The following is a 20,363-nucleotide window of genomic DNA, read 5'->3' on the forward strand; positions in this document are numbered from 1 at the left end:
AATTAAGCATGGGTATAAAGAACGTTTATAAAGATGGTGAATAATATTTTGAATTTCAAATGTACCTACTTCTAAGCTGTCCGTCTTTCTCTCTCTCTCTCTCTCTCTCTCTCTCTCTATCTCTCTCTATATGTATATATATATATGTGTGTGTATATATATATTTTTTTCTTTCTCTCTCTTAAAGTCTTGCGTAAAACCAAGTAAAAATATATCGAGCGTATCGAATAATTCAAGAATCGCCCTACATATCTCCACGACATATTCCGTTATTTTTTCTCAGTGAAAACGACTGGAATTGATAGGATTGTGAGATCAACTTGATAAAAGAATTGAAAACATACGAAATTATTATTGCGCCCGTGCGTAGTCCCGTACTTGGAATATAATTACATTATTATACATTAAACAAGAAGAGAGAAAGAGGTAAGAATGAAAATATGGAAGGAACGAAACAGGTACATTACATTCCTATTTTATAGTTTAATCGCGTCAGAATAAAATTTGTTTGAAATTGTTCTTTTTTTCTTCCTTTCCTTTTTTTTTATTTCTTCAACGTGACAATTAATACTCGTAACGACTTTGTACGTAAGTCTCGTAAATCAGTGGACGGCACGACGACATTATTTCGAATCTCCTGTACTAACGCGAGTCGCATCGATCGTCGCACACACGAAATACATACGGATACACGTATACATTTTACATTTGTCCTTTGCGAAAATAGTCGGGATATCGGTTTCTCTTGTATTTTTATAGTCACAAGTATTTAACGAGAAAGCGGAAAGGAAACGTTCGTGTGTACATATATCTCTTATGTTCGTGGCTCGCAATTTCAACGCACTGACACGAACACACGGATACGAGCGTAAGAGGAGGCACAGTAGTTATGGCATAGCTTAGGTCGGACCTTGGTTAAGTCATGTGCGTTCATATACAAACACATCTTTCTTTCCTTTCGTTTACATTTGTGTGGGTGCTCGCGCAAAAACGAGTAGTAGTCGCAGCCGAGTTTTAGGTCAGACGTTCGTAAAAATACTGCTACGTGTATGAGAAAGAGAGAGAGAAAGAGAGACGTAGGAGTGGTGGTAGAAGCGCAGCTCAGCATTTGGGATTCTATTTAAAGGTGACCTGTGATTGTGCAAAACCGATCTACCGTTGAATAAATAGCAAGGAGGCATTCGGAGAAGTTCGTTCGAAGGGAGGAGATACGATCGTAAACGTTCCCCCAGTCCTTTCGGTTTCTTAAAAGGCCGGGATAAAATAGAGTATACAATATTCCCTAAATATTCACGTTGAAACATTTAGAACGCTCTTAGATAGACTTCTCTTCTTCTAAACTCTTTTCCCCCAAACTGTGGATGCTATCACCGATGTAAATTCTCTTTCTTTTTGGTCACACGTTTTCACAAATCGAAGAGCTTTTTCTTCTCTCTCTTTCTCTTCCTCTCTCTCTCTTTCTCTATCTATCTATCCATCCATCCATCCATCTATCTATCTATCTATCTATCTATCTATCTATCTATCTATCTATCTATCTATCTATCTATCTATCTATCTATCTATCTAGAAATCCACTTCCGGGATTTCACCTGCTTCGGAAGTGCTACATCTAACCGCTTCCGTGTAGAATTTCTAGAGGAGGTTGAGAGAGTATACTTGGGGGAGTCATACATGGATCTTCGACGTTCTCGTCGTATTACGTCTGCACATTTTGCTATAGATGCGTTGCGCGCACGTGTGTGTTACATACCACACTACCAATGGTGAAGTGAAAAAAGTATAATGGTAGGTCGTGTAGCAAAGCGATCCAAGTATTGGAGGATAGAAAGTTTCTTGCCACGGTAAGGACGATAAAAGTATCAGCGTATCTATATCGATACTGCTACATATCGAAATCAAGTCGACTTTTCTTTGCTCCCTTTACTTCTTCTTTTCTAATCTTCTTCTATTTTTAATAATATCTTTATCTATGATAGGATATAAAACGATGAGAAGCATCATCCTAATAGCAAATTAATCGCTTTTACTTACTATCTGTGTTTGTTCTATTGTAGTAGGAATCGGACTAGAGTAGATAAACGTATGTATAGTCAGATGGACAGTAAACAAAGTGGTTTATGGTCAGACATTCGGCCTCGATAAATACTTGTCGTATATAGTGAATATTTAATCATGCAAAATCGATTCAATGGACCAGATGTGATCGATTAATGCATATTAGAAAGCTTTAAAAAAGATTTTAAGATCGTTCGATTCTATAAGTCTACACGTAAATAAAATTCTAAAAGTATTAAATGAAATCGATCTTTGATTTAAAATTCGAGTGAATCATTTTTCTTTCTATTCGTAAGCTAATGGTTGACGAGGAATAGAAGAGGAGTCTAGTCATTTCCCTTCGATTTTCTATCGCAAAGAACTTTCTCTCTGATCGTAAATTGAGAAAGGTTTCAAGAGGTAGGGTGAGAAAGAGAGGGAGAGGGAGAGAGAGAGAGAGAGAGAGAGAGACAGAACGAGTAGCTTTAAGTCGCAACTGAATTCTCGTTGACTTCGTAATCAATGATTCGTAACCTTTTCACGGCGGATGCCTCCTTCGTGTTTGAATCAACCGGGACAGTGATGAATCGTAGTGGTAGGTTTGCTCACCGGTTACCGGCATGCATATGCGCGAGTAGACGGTGCATTCACGAGCGTAGTATACTTACATGATTTACCGTCTTGCCCCTTTATTACCAGTTAAGTCCTAACAGTTGGGTCTTTTAACATCGACGATAGTAAGATAATCTCATACTTTGAAAGGGTTCGAACGAGTCTTGGATGTTCTTAGTTTAATGATTTTTCGGAACTTTTCGACATTTCATTGGTTGTCCCATCAACTCCTCCGGTTTCTGATGGAGGGACTCCATTCCGAGATTACTTTGTTAACGAGCGAGTGCAGTTTGTGATATATATATATATATATATATACATATATATATATATATATATATATATATATATATATATATATTCAGACTCTTAGAAGAACTTTCCTTGGAAGTAGCCTTTTAGCAAAGCAGTTTTTACGAACTACCGGTAAAAGCACAGTCGGCGTTTCGTTATAGACAGAAAGAGAAAGACAGAAAGAAATAGAAAAAGTGATAGAAAGATATCGCGATTGCATTTGTGACGGTTAAGAAGTATGATCGCGTACACGTGGAAAACGTAGTTTGGCAGTTGTATACATTTTTATAGGATATTATGCATATATTTTAACATAAAGGACCTTCGGCAAGGCAATATCGGTTGGCGATATAAAGATGTAAGTTATTACGCGTATTTCATACTTGCGACAAGAATTATTGTCGGGGCATGTTGCAAGGGGAAAATGTCGCAGGAGTAAAGGGAGAGATCTGGTAAGCTCGTAAATTTATTGAATACCACAATTTTCCAGACCTTTGAGTGGTCCGTCACGTTGAATTTATATCATGCAACGTATTTCTCTCCTTCTCTCTCTCTACCTTCTTCCTTTTTCCGTTCTTGTTTTTTTCGGTTTTAATTATAACTCGAAAGAAATCGAATCGAAGTAAAGCTGATTAGAATTATCGGCGATATTTCATTGCATTTCCACGGGATTTAATAGTTTGATCGAACGACAGCTGTCGTTCGAGATTTTTCTCTGCTTATTTACTAGAAGCAAATATTTGCTTTTGAATAGAATACGAACTTGGTATAGGACCGTCTCTATACGTTCTATCAAATTCGCCGCGGGAGAAACGGTATAGAATAAGGAATACATTTTCGTTCGTTTAAATTTCGCGCGTACTCAGAAATACTCTATAGAGAGAATATTTACTCGCGTAACTGCGACAGTAAAAGCATTGCGTTTCTCGTTGTTTTGTTTTCCTCGTTCCTTTTGGAGTCCTTTGACAAGTGTGTTTATGAGTAGTGGTGGGGGAACTCGACGATCGACCTTCCTTTGAGGAGAGATCCAAAATAATACCTCACCTTCATTTCATCGGTAGACCTCGTCAAAGTAACACGTAGCGACCGTACGATTATTTATTACATTATAGGGAATATATATCGTTTTATTATTTATTATATTATACATACATTATACATTAATAATTTCCGAGTAAATCCACGCAACATCATATATAAATTAATATATTGTAATAATATACCGTATATATAATTTTCATTATAATTTTTTATCTCTTATTTTTAATACGTATCGTCTAATATCGTCTATCGAGTTATTGAATGAACACATATCATCCGATTTCATTTTTATTTCTATATGGTTTTGCGTAAAAAAGAAGCATCCACGTACACACACAAAAGTGAATTTTCTGCGATAGGTAAATAATATTATAGTAATTAGACGCAATAGAATATTACAAGAGGAAGGAGGAAGAAGAAGGAAGAAGAAGAAGAAAGAAGAAGAAGAAAGAAATACAACAAAGGGAGAGAGACTCAACTTTGTTTACATTAGGTCGTGTTTTTATAAAATAATATTAACAATGCTCCGGTACGAGACCAAAACTTTTGTACATCAATATGTGATGATTCATTGTCTCAGTTTTTCAATACTGCGACGTTGCTACGACAGACTTTGAAAACAAACGTTTGTATTTCGTATTCGTCTATTGTCCTTCATTAAGTCGAGGTAAGGTCACTGTTTTATTTCTTTCTTCTTCTTCTTCGAAATTTACTCTCGCGCATTGAATTGTCGTACAATCCTACTCTCCACTCTATTCACCTTGTCTTTTTTTTTACTTCCCTGGAAATCCCGAACCAAAGCAAAACATTGTAATTTTGTTAGCGAGCAAATATTCTCTCTTCATTCTTCGGCGTAACATCGTATAGGTATGTACCTACTATTATATTAATTTGTACATCGTAATAGCATAGTGATTTATTAATTGAAACAAATCGTATATCTTTGTTTCTTTTTTAAATTCTTCGTTCCAATGAAACTCATTTCAAGGTCGTTCATCAATCATTGTCGAAAATCGTGAAGATGGTCGGTGACGAAGTGAGTTCAATTAAATAGAACTAAGGTGAGGGAGAGAGTTAAAGAGAAAGAGAGAGAGAGAGAGAGAGAGAGAGAGAGACAGAGTAAGAGAAAGACAAATAGACATAGAAATAGACGTTAATCTCGATAATGGAATGTCTCAACGATTCCAAATATTTCGTCGGCTGGGATAGACATTTTACTATCACGGTCACGAGAATTTAGAATAGAATTATATTAGAGTTTCCAAATGATTTTCTCGTACGCAAATAAGGATTAATTAAACGTAAGCTTTACGCTCCTAAGAGGTCGCTACTCTTGCTTGCGCCTTCGCGTTTTCGCGCCGTTAATTCCATCTGCACCTTCGTTACAAATTTCAACTTGCTAATTTTATTTCTCCGCATTGGGATTTCCATCGTGGTTTGCTTCGTTGATTCCCCGACTAAAGGTTATGTTTCCTCCTTCTTTCTTTCTCCTTCTCTCTCTCTCTCTCTCTCTCTCTCCCTCTCCCTCTCCCTCTCCCTCTCCCTCTTCCACCCTCTCATACTCTCAGTTTTGATTAAAGCCAAACAAATTTCTTGTACGAGAAATTAATTGTAATCATTGATTACCGTCGAAATGAACTTTCTCGCCAGAAAGAGAAAGAGAGAAAGAGAAATAGGGTGAGTATTTCCGAGCAATTTAGTTCGAGCATGGTTCGAAGGATACACGCGATCCTCGCGTTTACACCAATTTAGTTTCGAAGCGAATCGAGGATCCTCCGTTTTTGCGACAAAGTTGAATATCGCGTGCTGAGCACTTCATCTCTATCTCGATTTTGTTCTATTTATTTACGTCTATATAATTCTCTCTCTCTTTCGTTTTATTTTTAAATCGCCAAAAGGATCGACGAAATTTTTTGAAAATGATAGTAGTAAATAGCAGCGTTAACTGGCAGATTAACATCGTTTTCTTTTTTTTTTCTTTTTTATAACAAGGAAAACTCACCTGAGCGGCGACCATCCCCTTTCTCAATCTCCTTAGATCTGTATGACTCCAGGCGTTGCCCGACCAAGGACGGATGTCACTGAGATCATCAAATCTGAATCCTCGTAGCTGATTCTTTAGGAACTTGCGTATATTCCAGGGTAAGTCGTTGTGCCTTCAATAAGAGAAAAGAGAAAACAATTGAAATATTTGAAATATATTGTTGAAGTTGAAGGAGAAAATATCGTAATTTTATACAGAATTCTTCGATCGAAACTTCAATAAATTTGTTGTTTCTATCGAGGATAGGAAAATTCGTTCTCTCTTTCTCTCTCGTAACGTTACCCTTTAGTCTAGTAAGTTTAAGTTGTTGCATTTTACGTTGAATTACTTTCGAGAAAAGTAGTTAGAACTATACTTAAGAAGATATCTTTTAAAATGCAAGAGACTATTACTATAAGTGCAATCGAAAGGAAACATTTAAAAAGTTGCCACAATTATTTCGATCTTATTACCATTTTACTGTTAACGAGAACAATCGTAGAGTATCATCATCGCCATCATCATCATCATCATCATCATAATCGTCGTATTATCATCGAAACTGATCCTTTCAATTGTGTTTAGAGGATTCGATTAGTTGCTCGTTAACGATTAAAGCTCTAATATCCGATTAAATTCATTTTTCATATGTAATTTTGCGAAATAGGTAAATAACTCATAGCGATATATATTATATATGCTATGAATATGCATTTCAATTATTTCCGAACACAAGTTAATTTTTAATTAAGTTAATAATAATATGTCTATGCATATGTAATTATATATGTATATGTATATTTATATTGTGGATAAAATATGCTATGCATGTAATACTATGTGACCATGATGGCCATACGAGTCTTGAAGTTTGCGCCATAGACACGGGGAATCCGTTATTCGCTTCGTGTAACCGCACGAAGCGCATTAGAGAAATTTCCTACGGAATACTTCGGGATTCCCGGGACGGATAATTTGAATAAACCTATGCGGAAGTAACATGCCGGAACTCCAAGTTCTCACCATGCGCTATTGGAGTAGGAAGATCTAATTGAGTGGAAGTATGCCGATGTGAAGTGGCATCAGCTCAGCGTCCTCAACCTCGTCGTTGTCGTTGTCGTAGTCGTTGCGTTGTCGACGTCATCGTCGTCGTCGACGTCGTCGTCAATGTATTCGTCGAGACGCAACACAATTATATGTACGCCTATAATTATTTCCTTAACGTTTTCTCGTAAGATACGTTGCGTAACTCAAACGCGATTAAGTCCTTTGTTAGCTTGGAAAGAACATTGTGCAGTATCTAGTTATACGTATAAGTTATTTTGTTTTATTTAGAAAACACTCGCTTTTATGTACGAGCAAGATTCTTTTATTTGTTACTTTTTTTTTTAATCTTCTTTATTGTCTATACATTTTTCAGATATTTTTTGAATTCTAGCGGCGAATGAAGCGAGAGATATAAATCGTTTACGTTTCACAAATTTGCACGTTGCTCTTTTCAAGGCTTCGACCGAGGTAGCCCACAAGCATCCTCTTTCATAACGAATGAATCTCGCGAAAACGCATTTCTCTCTCTCTCTCCCTCTCTCTCTTTCTCTTTCTCACTCTCTCTTTTTCTCTTTCTCCTGGTATGCGTATGCGAATCTATGTACGTGCCGTTAGCCAAACAAATCTGACCGAATTCGGAGATGGATCTCTCGGCCGTTTACCGCTTAACCATACTACTCGCCGGTAGAATGCACTTTGTATGCGGTACGAGCGGAGTTTAACTTCGAGCAGAATTAGGTAACCAAACGAGCGAACGTGCCTTCCCTATACAACCTCTTCCCCTCCCTTATCTTATCCTCCTTGTACAGTTTCCTCCTTTAGCTACTACCAAATATTATCCGTTTATCGAGCGTACTGTTCGATACATTTTCGGCTTCTGTTCTTCAAATGATTACTTTTAGAAAGTTTCGGATATAACAATTTATATTAATCCAACTTCAATTTAGAATGTATAGTAACAATTATATTAATATTAATTTCAATATTAACAATAACAACCTCTAGATTCGTCGTCACTTGTATTTTATATTATCGAAAATAGTTGCGTGAATTGTATTTAAAAAAAAATTGTAAACATGGATCGAGTGGTAAATATTATATTACATGGCGATGTTATTTTTTTTCTCTTGTTTTCTCTCTGTCTTTCTCATAGGTTACGAATTTAACTAACACTCCGGTCGATCAATTTTCATTCAAAATTGTTTCGGTCGGATTTTTTTTTATCGATCATCTCTCACCTTTCCATAGAATATTCTTCGTGACAAGGCTTAAATCGTTCATTAAACTATTTGTCACATTAAATTTCATTCTAGATTTTTCAACTTGTACGAGACATCTCTCTCTCTCTCTTTCTCTCTCTCTCTCTCTCTCTCTCATTCTCTCTCTCTCACTTTATCGTGGGCATGCATTCAATCTGAAATAGCTATTAGACTACTTGCTTGCTTGCGGGATCTTCTTATCGTTGCTCGTGGATTTCTGTTTGCTGATTTCTCACAAGTTCTGCGACGTGACTCTAAGTTGAGGGAGGGAGGGAGAGAGAGAGAGAGAGCATACTCGCACAACTGCTTCGAGGGTAAACGCGAAAGTTGATCGAGTTTATAGCCGATCGTTTCTCGTCATCGTAAATCATCGTTGTTCATTGAACGTTCGCGATTTCATTCGATACGTTTTATAATATTTTTCAACTCCTTCCTTTTATTTATGATCACTGAAATAAATCGGCTCGAAATTACGTACGAAGATATTTCCGGAATACATACTTCGTTGAAATTGTATCGCTTGCGAATAATTATAACACAAAATACGATGGAACTTTAGACGACTTTGTAATTTCGCTTGTCGTTCGAAAATGAAACAGGCGACTTTCGTTTAGCCATTGTTCGGAAGCGTTCTTTGTTAACGATTATCGCGAATAGCCGTCTATGTCACGGGTCTGATCGAAAATTCGTGTAATCGTAAGCGAGCTAGCGAAACGTATAAAACTCAACGATTCCTGATACAGATATATATGGAAGAAAAATGATCGTCGATATATGGAGTTAGTATATGATATGAGATATTTGAATAATTCTTAATCAACATAACGTTTACACGAATTTGACTGGGTGCTTTTATACATCATCGATGATGTGTATGCACAAGCATACATATGTATATAATCCCATCGAGTAGCATTTTATATCATGCGTAAACTAAATGTTTGTGCGACTAAAATCGATTAACAATTTTTTTTTGCTATTTTCTTTATTGTTTCTTATTTAGTTTTCCTTTCTTATTTTACTTTTATTATTTTTACCAAGATAATAAAAGCCTTCGGATAGCATCGGACCGTCGTCATTTTCGCGAGAGTCGTCATGCAACGATCGTTAACTATCGGCCGTTCGCATTTAGTAATGCATAAAAGTATTCACTGGCGTTTGGCCGACGGCCAGACTCGTGTTTGCAGCCATCGATAATACGAGACGTCATAAAAATTCTCTTGCTTATTGGTTATAGTCACGACAGTCGATTCTTCCTTCCTTTTTTCTTACTTACTTTTATTTCCTTTTTTCTTTTCCTTTCTTACTCCTTCCTATAATAACTACATAATTACTTACCCAGTCGGATTTCATTCAATATGAAAAAACCGTTTAAGAAAATTCCAATTTAAACACTCTCCCGTAATCCCTTTCATCCGATGTGAATTCCTTACATCCGAAAATTCCATGAATTTCTTGCAATGTTATTTCCCTCCGATACATTGACCGAAGATTCACGGATCCCCATCGTTCGTTGGAAATACCGACAAGCCGTTCGGTATTTTCATCGAACACATATTGGTCGATATTTCGAATTGCACGAATAAATATCGATTGACAATTTGAATATTATCGTATCACGGATTACGTCTGATAGATGAGCTTGGTAATCGAATCGTTGATTTGTAACTGTACGGACCATATTGCGCTATATAATAACGAAAGAGAGAGAGAGAGAGACAGAGAGAGACAGAGAGAGAGGGAGGGAGGGAGAAGTACTAAAATGTAATTCGAAAGACGGCCGGTCGAGCTAATCGGTGATACGTATGCAGAGAATGCAGCCTGTATCCAAGGAGTGAGATAACTTTAACGTCGATCTCGGTTAAAATGGTGGTGAATTTTCGTCGTTTGCCAAACGACCGGAGGGTGGGTAGGAAAAGGTTGATGAGAGAGAGAGAGAGAGAGGGGTGGGGGTTGAAAGAGGCTGGCTCGGAGTCGTGCGTTGAGAAGGGTGGTTAATTGGCAAAGCGCGATAAGGTGTCTGGCCCCGATATGCATATGAATGGTGAATATTCCGTTTGGTGGATGCGGTGACGTCACTCGAGATGCAAATGCGACTTCCGTGCGCTCTCTCGAGTTCTCTCTCTCTTTCTCTCTTGCCTCGAGCCTATCGACTTTCCTAGAAGTACAGGATAACATGGCAAATGACTCTGCGACTTTTCTCTAATTTAACTGGCTAATTCTTGATTGAACTTATCATTATGTTATTTCATTGTGTTCGTTAAGCAAAGCTATATACGACGGTAATTTCATGTAAAACAGTTGAAAAATTGTATAGAGTTAAAAAAAGTAATCAAGGGATTGAAAGGAACACAAACGTGTAATTTAGTTAATTGTTCATGGATTGAACGATCTATTAGTTAATTCATTTTTCTAAGCTTGATATTTGTGACGTTGTTTTTTTTCTTGTTTCTTTTTTCATTGGCGTTATTCAATTCGATCGATATGTTATCATTGGTTTTCTTAATCGATCGATCGAAAAGAATTATAAGAAAATTTTATAGAAAAGTTTGATTTAGTATGTTGTTGATCACGTAAGAAAAATAGTAGAATTTGTGTAAAAGAAGGCTTAATTGGTTACTAAGAGAAAGTAGCGTTGGATAGTTTTTAAGAAAACGGAAATAAAATCAACAGTCAAGAGAGGACTTTTACTTCGATTCGCGTAACACCCTTTTCATGTTTTAATTCGTTCGCTATGAACTTGAGACTTAACTGTTTTCGCGGTTATAGCACTTCTAGCCGATTCATAAAACGTAATCCGTGGCATTGCAGTTCTGGACTCGGTAAACTTTGTTAGTACCTTCTCAAAGTTACACTCGCTTTCGTAGTGAACGCAACGCTCGCAACCTTTTATCGTATTAATAATGAATATACGCCGTGAAGTATTACGTTCTATTATATAGCGTCATCGTTTCGGGATGACAATTGACGTTTCGTTTAAAATTTGAAAAGGGAATGATTTTAATACGTTTGAATGTATGAAAAAGAAACTAAAACGCTTCTTTATTATCTTTATTATTCGATTAATACATCGATATATATTTTTCGGTCGATCATTTTAAACATCAATGATTATATATTATTATCGAATGAATCGATTTATTTTTATTGTTTGTTTGTTTCCATGTTATTTCTTGAAATGTATCGATAACTTTGAAAGTCATCTCTGCGAGATATTCGACATCATCCATGGCAGTAGTAGTTTGCTTGATCGTTCGCTCTCTCGTTCGTTCGTTTGGAAACTTTGAACTTTTGAGTTACGTTCTATGTAAGAGCTAAGATCTGAGATCCGATTTCGTAGAACGAGGTCGGAATCCCGGGAGGTCGGGTTGGTCGCCTCGGCGCCTTCGAGGAACTTCAGCAAATCAAGTTACGCGTTGCTGCTGCATTAACCCCATCGGAAGTTGGTGTCTGTTCCTTCGTAACCCTACATACCAATGTTTCGCGGACATCCAGACTCGAGAAACGAGCTCTCTCAACATAGATTCCTGTTTACATCGGTGCACGTTGTCCGTCTTAGCCGTATTCAAGGACCAACAGCTTCCATCTTAGCCACTAAATGCATTCATGGCTTTTCTCTCTCTCTCTCTCTCTTCATTTGGTATATTAGTCGGTTCATTCCGTCCGCTGAATTTGCGTTATGAGACACGAAGAAAATTCGAATACCGAACAATTTTCGAATATAGAGATCAAATCGTACATATATAAGTACTTATATGTAAGATGTATATAAATATTTTTTAATAATTCTGTGTTATCATACTTTAATAGATTCAATTACAAAAGAAACGATAAATTCAATTTTTCCAAATCTTCGATTGAAACCATCTTTATAATTCTCGGCACGATTATTATAAGGAATTAGGGCCAATCCGATATTCTCTCTTCTTAATAGATCTGCCTTATGCGCAACGACTTGAAAGAAAAATCGGTCACTCGAGCCTCGTTTGCGAATATCTTTTATCTTATATTTTATCTTCCGTTTTCTTTTATTTCAATCTATTAACGAGATTCAGAGATGGACGATAGTGTCAACTAAAATAATGAATAGAAAGGTAAAAATATAAAAGTTATGAATCTTCCTATTCATTACGGGGCTATTAAATTTTAACGAGATACCGTGTGATCAAATACAGAAATTTGCGAATGGACAAAACGAATATATGCTTCAAATCAGTGTACTTTTGACAACTTATCACGGAACGAAGTGTCTAGATCTAATGAGGAAGGTAATTGGTGTAAAGTGCATTCGTATCAAAATGCAGTCGGATTAATGTTCGTTCACGTTAAATATTCGAGTTGATAAGTACGCCTCAGGGTAGTGGTGGTGATAGTGATAGTAGGGGAAACATAGTGGTATGGGTACTCACTCGGTAATGGCGAAAGTTAGTCGAAGTCGAAATTTACGTAGCGAAATTTCGGACGTTCTCGTTCCTCTACCAATTTCGAACGAGGTGCGAGAAATAGAGAGGAGAAAGGGGAAGGAGAAGGAAGAGAGAGAGAGAGAGAGAGAGAGAGAGAGAGAGAGAGAGAGAAGATAGTGAAAGAGAATTAAACGAAATATGTAGTTGCCGAAATCCGATTGAAACAACAAAACTAAACATTGTACTTAATTTATTTTCGTTATTATGTGAATTCTTTTCTTCGTTTATTATCGTAACTTTCTCGTGATATAATGTATATAATCCGAAAAGAAATAAATTAAGGAAAGTTTATCGGTGTTTTCTCAGCAAAATAAAATCACGAACTTGAAATAAACTCTGCGCACGCTCGACATCTCTGAATAGAATCACTTACTCTCTTTCCCTCTCTCTTTCTCACACAGAGAGACGAACTCTTTATATCATGTAATATTGGTTAATAGCGATTTTCATCGAGCGAATGCATTTGTCCAATGACAGGAGAGGGATACTGATCGATTTTTAATTACTTTTCGATATGTTGATAATTAAAAACTCTCCTTTCGTTTATGTTTTTAACATGGAACAGGACTCCCGATAAATCGATAGAGATTGTTTGAACCAGAATATTTAGGAGTTCTTTGTTTCGATGAGAAAAATCGTATTTCACTTGTACATATATACATTTGTACATACTTATCCTTTTTTTGAAAAAATGAATCAATTTCATAGTAATTCTGTCGTTTAAACATTCTGTATTTATACATAAGTATATGTATATATGTATGTATGTATGTATGTATGTATGTATGTATGTATGTATGTAGTTTGGAGAATCGTCTCTCAGGAAAACAATTCAAACTTGGATGCTAGGTCTTGTCCAAATAATGTACTACTTCGGCGAATCAACCAGCTCTAGGAGAATTTTCGTGAAACAGTTTCCAAAGAATTGGAAAAGAAGATAGTAAAGAGACAACGCTTGCGAAGACTTTCTTCGTCGAGATTATTCTGAATGAATGTCTTCCGAAAAGGGAGAATATTCATTTTACCCAAGCGAAAACGATATTACCCTGGTAAGGGTAGGGTAAGAGGTTGATATCTAGAAAATAACAAGTTATTTGCCGCATATTTTGAGTTATATGCTTCATGGACGTTCATCTTTATGTATCGGATTATGTAAATGAGAATCGCAGGATTTCGCGAGTTTTACCGTTTCTTTATATATCATCTCTTCACGAATATTTTCCGTTATGGACTCTATAGATGTATTTACATGATGTGTATATATATATATACACACACACATATATATATGTATATGTACGCATATATGTGTATGTACATCGTCTGATTTTCACGATGTTTTTCTCTTTTTATTAACACTCAAATGAGATTTCACCGATATCTCGTGATCGATCCAACTTCCTCTTTTCACTTTTCTTTTTTCATCTCTTACTCGTCTCCATGATATTTGTCCGCACTATGTGTAACATCAATTTGTAAATATGTAGGAGAGAAGATTTTCGTGAGTCGGGTACATCATGTCGGCTCGTTTTGTTAATGCAAAGGGTTATACGAGCGTGTGCACGTCTTATAACACGGAAAGATCATGTTTCTCTTATGCTCACTGTTTTATTCTCAAAAGGAACGAAGAAGACGATGTTACTTACTTGTTAGAGAAAGAGAAGTGCAAGGAACTTGCGACTAAGTGGAAGAAGCGCTCGGTGGACTTGTTGCTTTAAAAGGTTCATCTCGAAAACGACGACGACTACAACGTATAAGAAGAAGAAGAAGAAGAAGGAGAAGAAAAAGAAAAAGAAGAAGTGGTAGACGAGGAAACGTGCGATCTTGAAATCATGCCCTTTGGAAAGTCTCGCAATTTCCATAGGTTTGCTCTCTCAAATCCTTTAATTACGACTTTGAACCGTCACGAGGCCGAAGACGAACTCGAAAACATTTCGAAATTAAAACGTTTCTCGTGTTCCTACATCGATCATTTTCTAGCGAACGAAATCAGAAAATATTTCATTTCTTTCTGTCTTTCTATCTTTTTCTTTATCTCTCTCTCTCTCTTTCTCTCTTTCTCTCTTTCTCTTTCTCTCTCTCCCTATTTCTCACTTTCTTTCTGCTTGGAAATATTGCAAGCTGAATCCAGGAGATTCTTCAACGAATCTCGAAATTCTTTTCGAGAAGATGAGAAACGAGTTAGAGGATATCGAAGTTGTGATTCTCTACCTATCTCTTTCTCTCTTTTTCCCACGGATACTCTTCTCTCTTTCTCTCTCTCTCTCTCTGTCTGTTTGTCTGTCTCTCTTTTTCCTCTTGGAAATCTTTACGAGCAAGTCGCGAGAAACGAAAGAACTCTTTCGAGCCCACTTCCTTTCGTCATTCTACCTTTCCCTCGACGAAGTTCTCGTTTCAGTGACCTCGTCTCGTAACGTCGGACACGGTAATTAAATATTTCTGGTCGGGGATGAATATAACGAAACAGTGGCTTCTAATGTTAGTTAATTAGTCTTTTGGTTAAAACGTCATCAGCTTTGAAGGAAGGAGAAGAAAGAAAAAAAACGTAAGGAAGAGAGGAAAGAAGAAAAGAAAATCGATTTTGTAAGCGATCTCTCATCTTTTTTTCTTCTCCAAAAGTTTTTCAAAGTGTTCAGGGAGTAGTTATAAATTTTTCAGGAGTATTTCTTTTCTCCATAATTTTCATTGAACCTTTCAAGTTATATATATATATATATATATATATATATATATATATATATATATATATATATATATATATATACAAGCACGCGCGTATACACTCACACATACATATACATGTGTTTGAAATCCTTAGTTAAGGGAAACTAGAGCGGATTACGGATTTTCCGTGCAGACTATATACGATGGTAGAAACTAACTGAAGAAGAATGTATCGTAGTCTGGTAATCTTTGCATATAACGTTAGCGTCTCTACGGCGCCGGGATGAGACAGAAGAAAAGGGAGAAACTTCGAAGGTACGATTTAAGGAAGCAAACGTTGCTGTATGCCTTTATATAGTCTACAGTTTCAGTTTGGTGGATTTATACGAAGCACGCGATAAGTTTACTTTTTCGCGATATATCCAAGCAAGAATTGTGGATTAAAGCAGATGTACAGTGATAAAGACACATATATATGTAAATACGTAGGTATATATTCAGGATGTGTATACGATAGACATCAGATCGTCGTTTAAAGAGAGAGAGAGTGGTCGTTGCCGTCATGCGATCAGACTCGAATAGAAAAGAACAAAAATAGAAACTATTATTCTTGGGACAATAGGCCCATTGAGGTTTTTACTCGTTATCGGCTCTCGACGAGTTCTCGTACTCGATTACTAGTAGTAGTAGTAGTAGTAGTAATAGTAGTAGGTGAAATCATTCGTATTTCTTCACGACGAATGCTCTTTATCACACCTTTACGAAATCCTTTCGAAATTTCAACTTTTAAAGCCTGAGAAAGAAAAAAGCGAAGGTGCTGATACGTTTACATAAATCTACGTTTGTATGTCTGTCTCTCTCTTTCTCTCTCTTCCTCTTTGTGTGTGTGTGCGTATTTGTGTGCGTGTATATATAACATAGTGGTAGCGAGTGGAAGAGACGATCACGAAGAAAGAGTGCAATTTGCAACGACAAAGGGCGACTCTCGTCTGCTTCCTGATCCGATAACCTATTTGGCCGATACACACTGACGGTAGACACACACATATATACACACACAAAAACACACTCACGCACATCTATACGTAAAGAAAGCAGTCTCACAAACGTGATACGGAAGAAAGAAAGACACGCAAGGTTGTTCCAGACAGGAGAACCGGAAATTCGTATCTAACCCCTCTACACCCCCTTTTTCTTATATCTCTATCTTTCTCACTCGACTTCCTTCTTTCTTTTCCTTCTCCCCTTTACTCCTACTCCTTTTCGTTTCGGTTGCCCGAGAAACTGAGGGATCAAACAGCCACAGGCTACTCTCGAGTAAATTCTACTATCTTTTACAGCGCTTTTTCTCTAGCTTTTCTTCGTCTCTCTCTTCATCTTTCTATGTCTTTATTTCTTTTCTTTTTGATTTCTGCATTTCTTCGCCTTATTTTTTTCTCACTTCTCCATTAACGTCTTTTATCTTTCACCCTCGCGAAACTTTCTTATTATCTGTATGAGAATGCACGAGGCTTCAGAAGCGTCCAATTAAATTGCACTTTTTTATCTTTAAGAATAAAGAAATGGAACGGAGAGATATACAGAGAAAGAGAGAGAAAGTAGTGAACTCACCGATGTCTATCAATAAAACCACTCACATTATTGTTTTCTCTTTCTCTTTCTCTTTTTCTCTCTTTCTTTCTATCGTTTTTATTTCTTCTTTTACTTATTAAATTCTTTTTACGAAAAATTCTTTTTCGTATGGTCTTACGCTCTCTCAAATACGAAGATTATAACGATCGTTAAATTTAGATGATATAGATCTATGACATTGAACTTACCCGTCGATTAGCGGAACATCCCTGAGTATCCTTCGAGCGGCTGCAAGTCGGTCTCCAGCGTGAGCTGCGAGCAGGATCCTCGTCAGGAGCTGACCCAGAACCATCACGCCCACCACCATCCTCATCCTCCTCCTCGCTGGACCCACAGTCCGTCCTTACTAAAGTCCTCATGCCATCACCGTCGACTCACCAGCTCTCTCTCTCTTTCTCTCTTTCTTCTCTTCTACTTCTTTTTCTTCCAAGAAAATAATCTCTTTTATCCTTCTTTCCTTGCACTATTTCTTCTTTTTTATCCTTTCTTTCTTCCAAAAAACGAAACAAAAAATCACAAATTACGAAATCATCCTTCGAAAAAAACTAATATAAAAATGTACTTTTCTTCTTCACTCGTATTTTTAACACTTGCTTGATCCTTCTTCTACTTGTTGTTCTTTCTTTTCTTCTTCTTCTTCTTCTTCTCCTCTTCTTTACTTTTTTCTTATTAGTTCGAAGATAACAAGATTCAGAGATCAACGTTAGCCATTCTTCTCATGTCCTCTTTATCTCCGTGGCATTCGTCTTCGCACGTATCCAGAGCGTTGTCCTCGATTTCTCACTTCCAACACTCACAGGACCACTTTTTTTCTAGCGCCACGCTAGATTCGTCGATGTACTTTTCGTATCCTCTTTCTTTCTTTCTATCTCTTTTCCAGGAGGATTAACCTTAAAAAGTCATCCCTTTCGATTCGTTTCTTCTTTGTTGACACTGTTATCCTTTCTCTTTCTTTTTTCTTTCCTTCCTTCCTTCCTTCCTTCCTTTCTTTTTTCTCTTTCTATTCTTATATCTTCCTCTTTTGTCTCTCTTTCTCTCTCTCAGCTTTTGAAACTCTCCATCGAACTTTGCCTCGAGAGATTTATTTCGATACCGCGATCCAATATCTTCTTCTTCAATCCAAAGCACCGTTATCTCGCGGTCCACTTTCGAGGATTATTCTGTTCCCTCACACATCCTACTCCATCTCGTCTTTATCTTTCCCGTTTCTCTTTACCCTTTCGAATGCACAATTTCAAGATTCGGGGAGACTGAAAGGAATCTTTAATTTGCATCCTTTTATGGAGTTTCAAAGAAGATCGTCGTCGAAACGTATTGGATCTTATATTTTCCTTTCTCTCTCTCTCCTTCTTTCTCACTTTTTCTGTACATATGTGTACAATATATAGATGTATACATGCACATCCATATATGTATATATATATATATACCCAAGAAAACGCTATTATTAGGAAAATTAAGGGTAGCTTAAAGTAGAAGTAAATCGATCGATCAAGAACTGTCTCAGCCAAATCGTTATCCTCATTTTTCTTACTTTTTCTTTCTGTTTTCTTTTCTTTTCTTTTTCCTTTTTCTTTTTTTTCCTTTATCTTTCTCGATTTATCGGTACGAACTAGTAATGCCGAGTAAAGAACAGTCTCTTCTCATGCTTTGAAACTCCACGAGAAAAATGATATCCTCCTTATTATTCTTCTTCTCTCTCGGAACGTGCTCTTCTTCTCGTTCCTCGTTTCTCTTGACGTGCGATTTTCCGCATCATCTTTGGTAGTCGGTGATCGTTAACCCGCAGGGAGATCGATCGTACTGCCGTTGGTATAAATTCGGTACTCGATTAAATTTCGCGATTAATTACACATACGAAGGTGAACGACACCGTCGATCGGTGACTTTTTTCGGGACGTCATCAAGTAATGGATCGTTTTTGCCTGTTAACAAAATGGTTTTACCCATGAATTTTACATTTCAAGCATACTAACGTTCCTATCGTTAAATCGTAAAGTTTTAACATCGAAAAAGAAAAAAGAGGAAAGAGAGACAGGGAAGAAAAAAGAAAGTGACAAGGGAAAGTATATTTCTTTTCTTTTTGTTTCTTCCTTTTTTGTTTTCTTTGTCTACAAAAGAAATGGGGAAACACTCGTGACTATCTCGTAAAACGATAATGTGCCTTTCTTGGTGGCTAATTAATAATTAGGATTTTATGTTCTCGGCACTTCTTTTCTTTTGCTTTATAATAAAAGAAGAGAGAGAGAGAAGAGGAGAGAAAGAGAAAGAGAGAATGAGAGAAAGAGAAAAAGAGAGAATGAGAAAGAGAGAGAGAGAGAGAGAGAGAGAAAAAGAGAGAAAGAGAAAGAGAGTGAGGTGACAATGAATCGGCAGTTCGTAGCCCAGGCAAGAGTTTAATGTCACCCACGACTAATGAGTTAGCCTGTTCATAATTATCAATGGACGTGGGCCCGGTTCGGGCGTCTAGTTACCACCGTGATACACCGGTATTTATCTATGCGTCGATGATTAATTAGCGCTAACGACGTTAACGATCATTGGTGCCTCTCGATTCCCTCGAACGAACGGATAGCCTTCGCGGCGTCACCTCTATCTCTATCTCTATCTCTATCTATATGTCTCTTTCCCTATCGTCGTTCATCCGTCATTTCGTTCATCTCTATCTTCCTAATTCGACGTCTACCCCACTCCATGCCATTTTCGAGTTTGGTATTTTAAGCCAATGCTTGACAGCGGCCACTTTGCCGCGCGAAACGCGTCGGTCCTTCGAACTGTCTCTCTTCGTCACCATTGATGCTCGCTGGAAATTAATTTACCTTCGTTGCACGAAGCACGAAATTTCAACGAAATTTACAAATTCCAACAGTTTCGGCAAACGTTCGCTGATTGAATTCCTCGGGAGAAAAATCGTTGTGCTGTGTTTTCGAAACGAATACGGATTTTCTTTCTTTCTTTCTCTTTCTTTCTCTATCTATTTCTACATCTCTCTCTCTCTCTCTCTCTCTCTGTTTTTCTACGTTTTTCTTTCCCTAAAGTAGATTACATTTCACTCGTAATAGCTCCATGCACAAAAAAAGTTGTTGGTTAACGACGGTGTCGTCGGGATGGCGAGAAGGTTTGGTGTTTGGCGTGAAGGGGTGGTGAATAGATCGCGACCGTTTTAAATGCTTGGAAAAAGCTTTCCACGTAGTCGAAATACGAAGAAAATGTAAGAGAGTAGCCGGATAGATGTAAGAGTTTACCAAAGAACGGCGAACTTTCGGTCAGCGAAACTTTACGATTCGTGGA

The 20,363-nt window shown here is 37.1% G+C and overlaps 1 protein-coding gene across 2 annotated transcripts in view; it reads right to left on the reverse strand.

Moving 5' to 3' along the window:
- Positions 1–20,363, reverse strand: part of LOC127063854 (dipeptidase 1) — a 49,291-nt gene that overhangs the window by 28,377 nt on the left and 551 nt on the right. For both annotated transcript variants that reach the window (XR_007781501.1, XM_050994123.1), the window contains exons 2-3: positions 17,261–18,997; positions 5,987–6,140 (exon numbers count right to left, since the gene is read on the reverse strand). Coding sequence is in view for 1 of the 2 variants with exons in the window: in XM_050994123.1 (XP_050850080.1) it covers positions 5,987–6,140; positions 17,261–17,385 (279 nt within the window). In the remaining variant the exon portion in view is untranslated. The remainder of the gene's footprint in view (positions 1–5,986; positions 6,141–17,260; positions 18,998–20,363) is intronic.

This window comes from Vespula vulgaris, chromosome 5 (genome assembly GCF_905475345.1).
Source record: "Vespula vulgaris chromosome 5, iyVesVulg1.1, whole genome shotgun sequence".
Classification (NCBI taxonomy): Eukaryota; Metazoa; Arthropoda; class Insecta; order Hymenoptera; family Vespidae; genus Vespula; species Vespula vulgaris.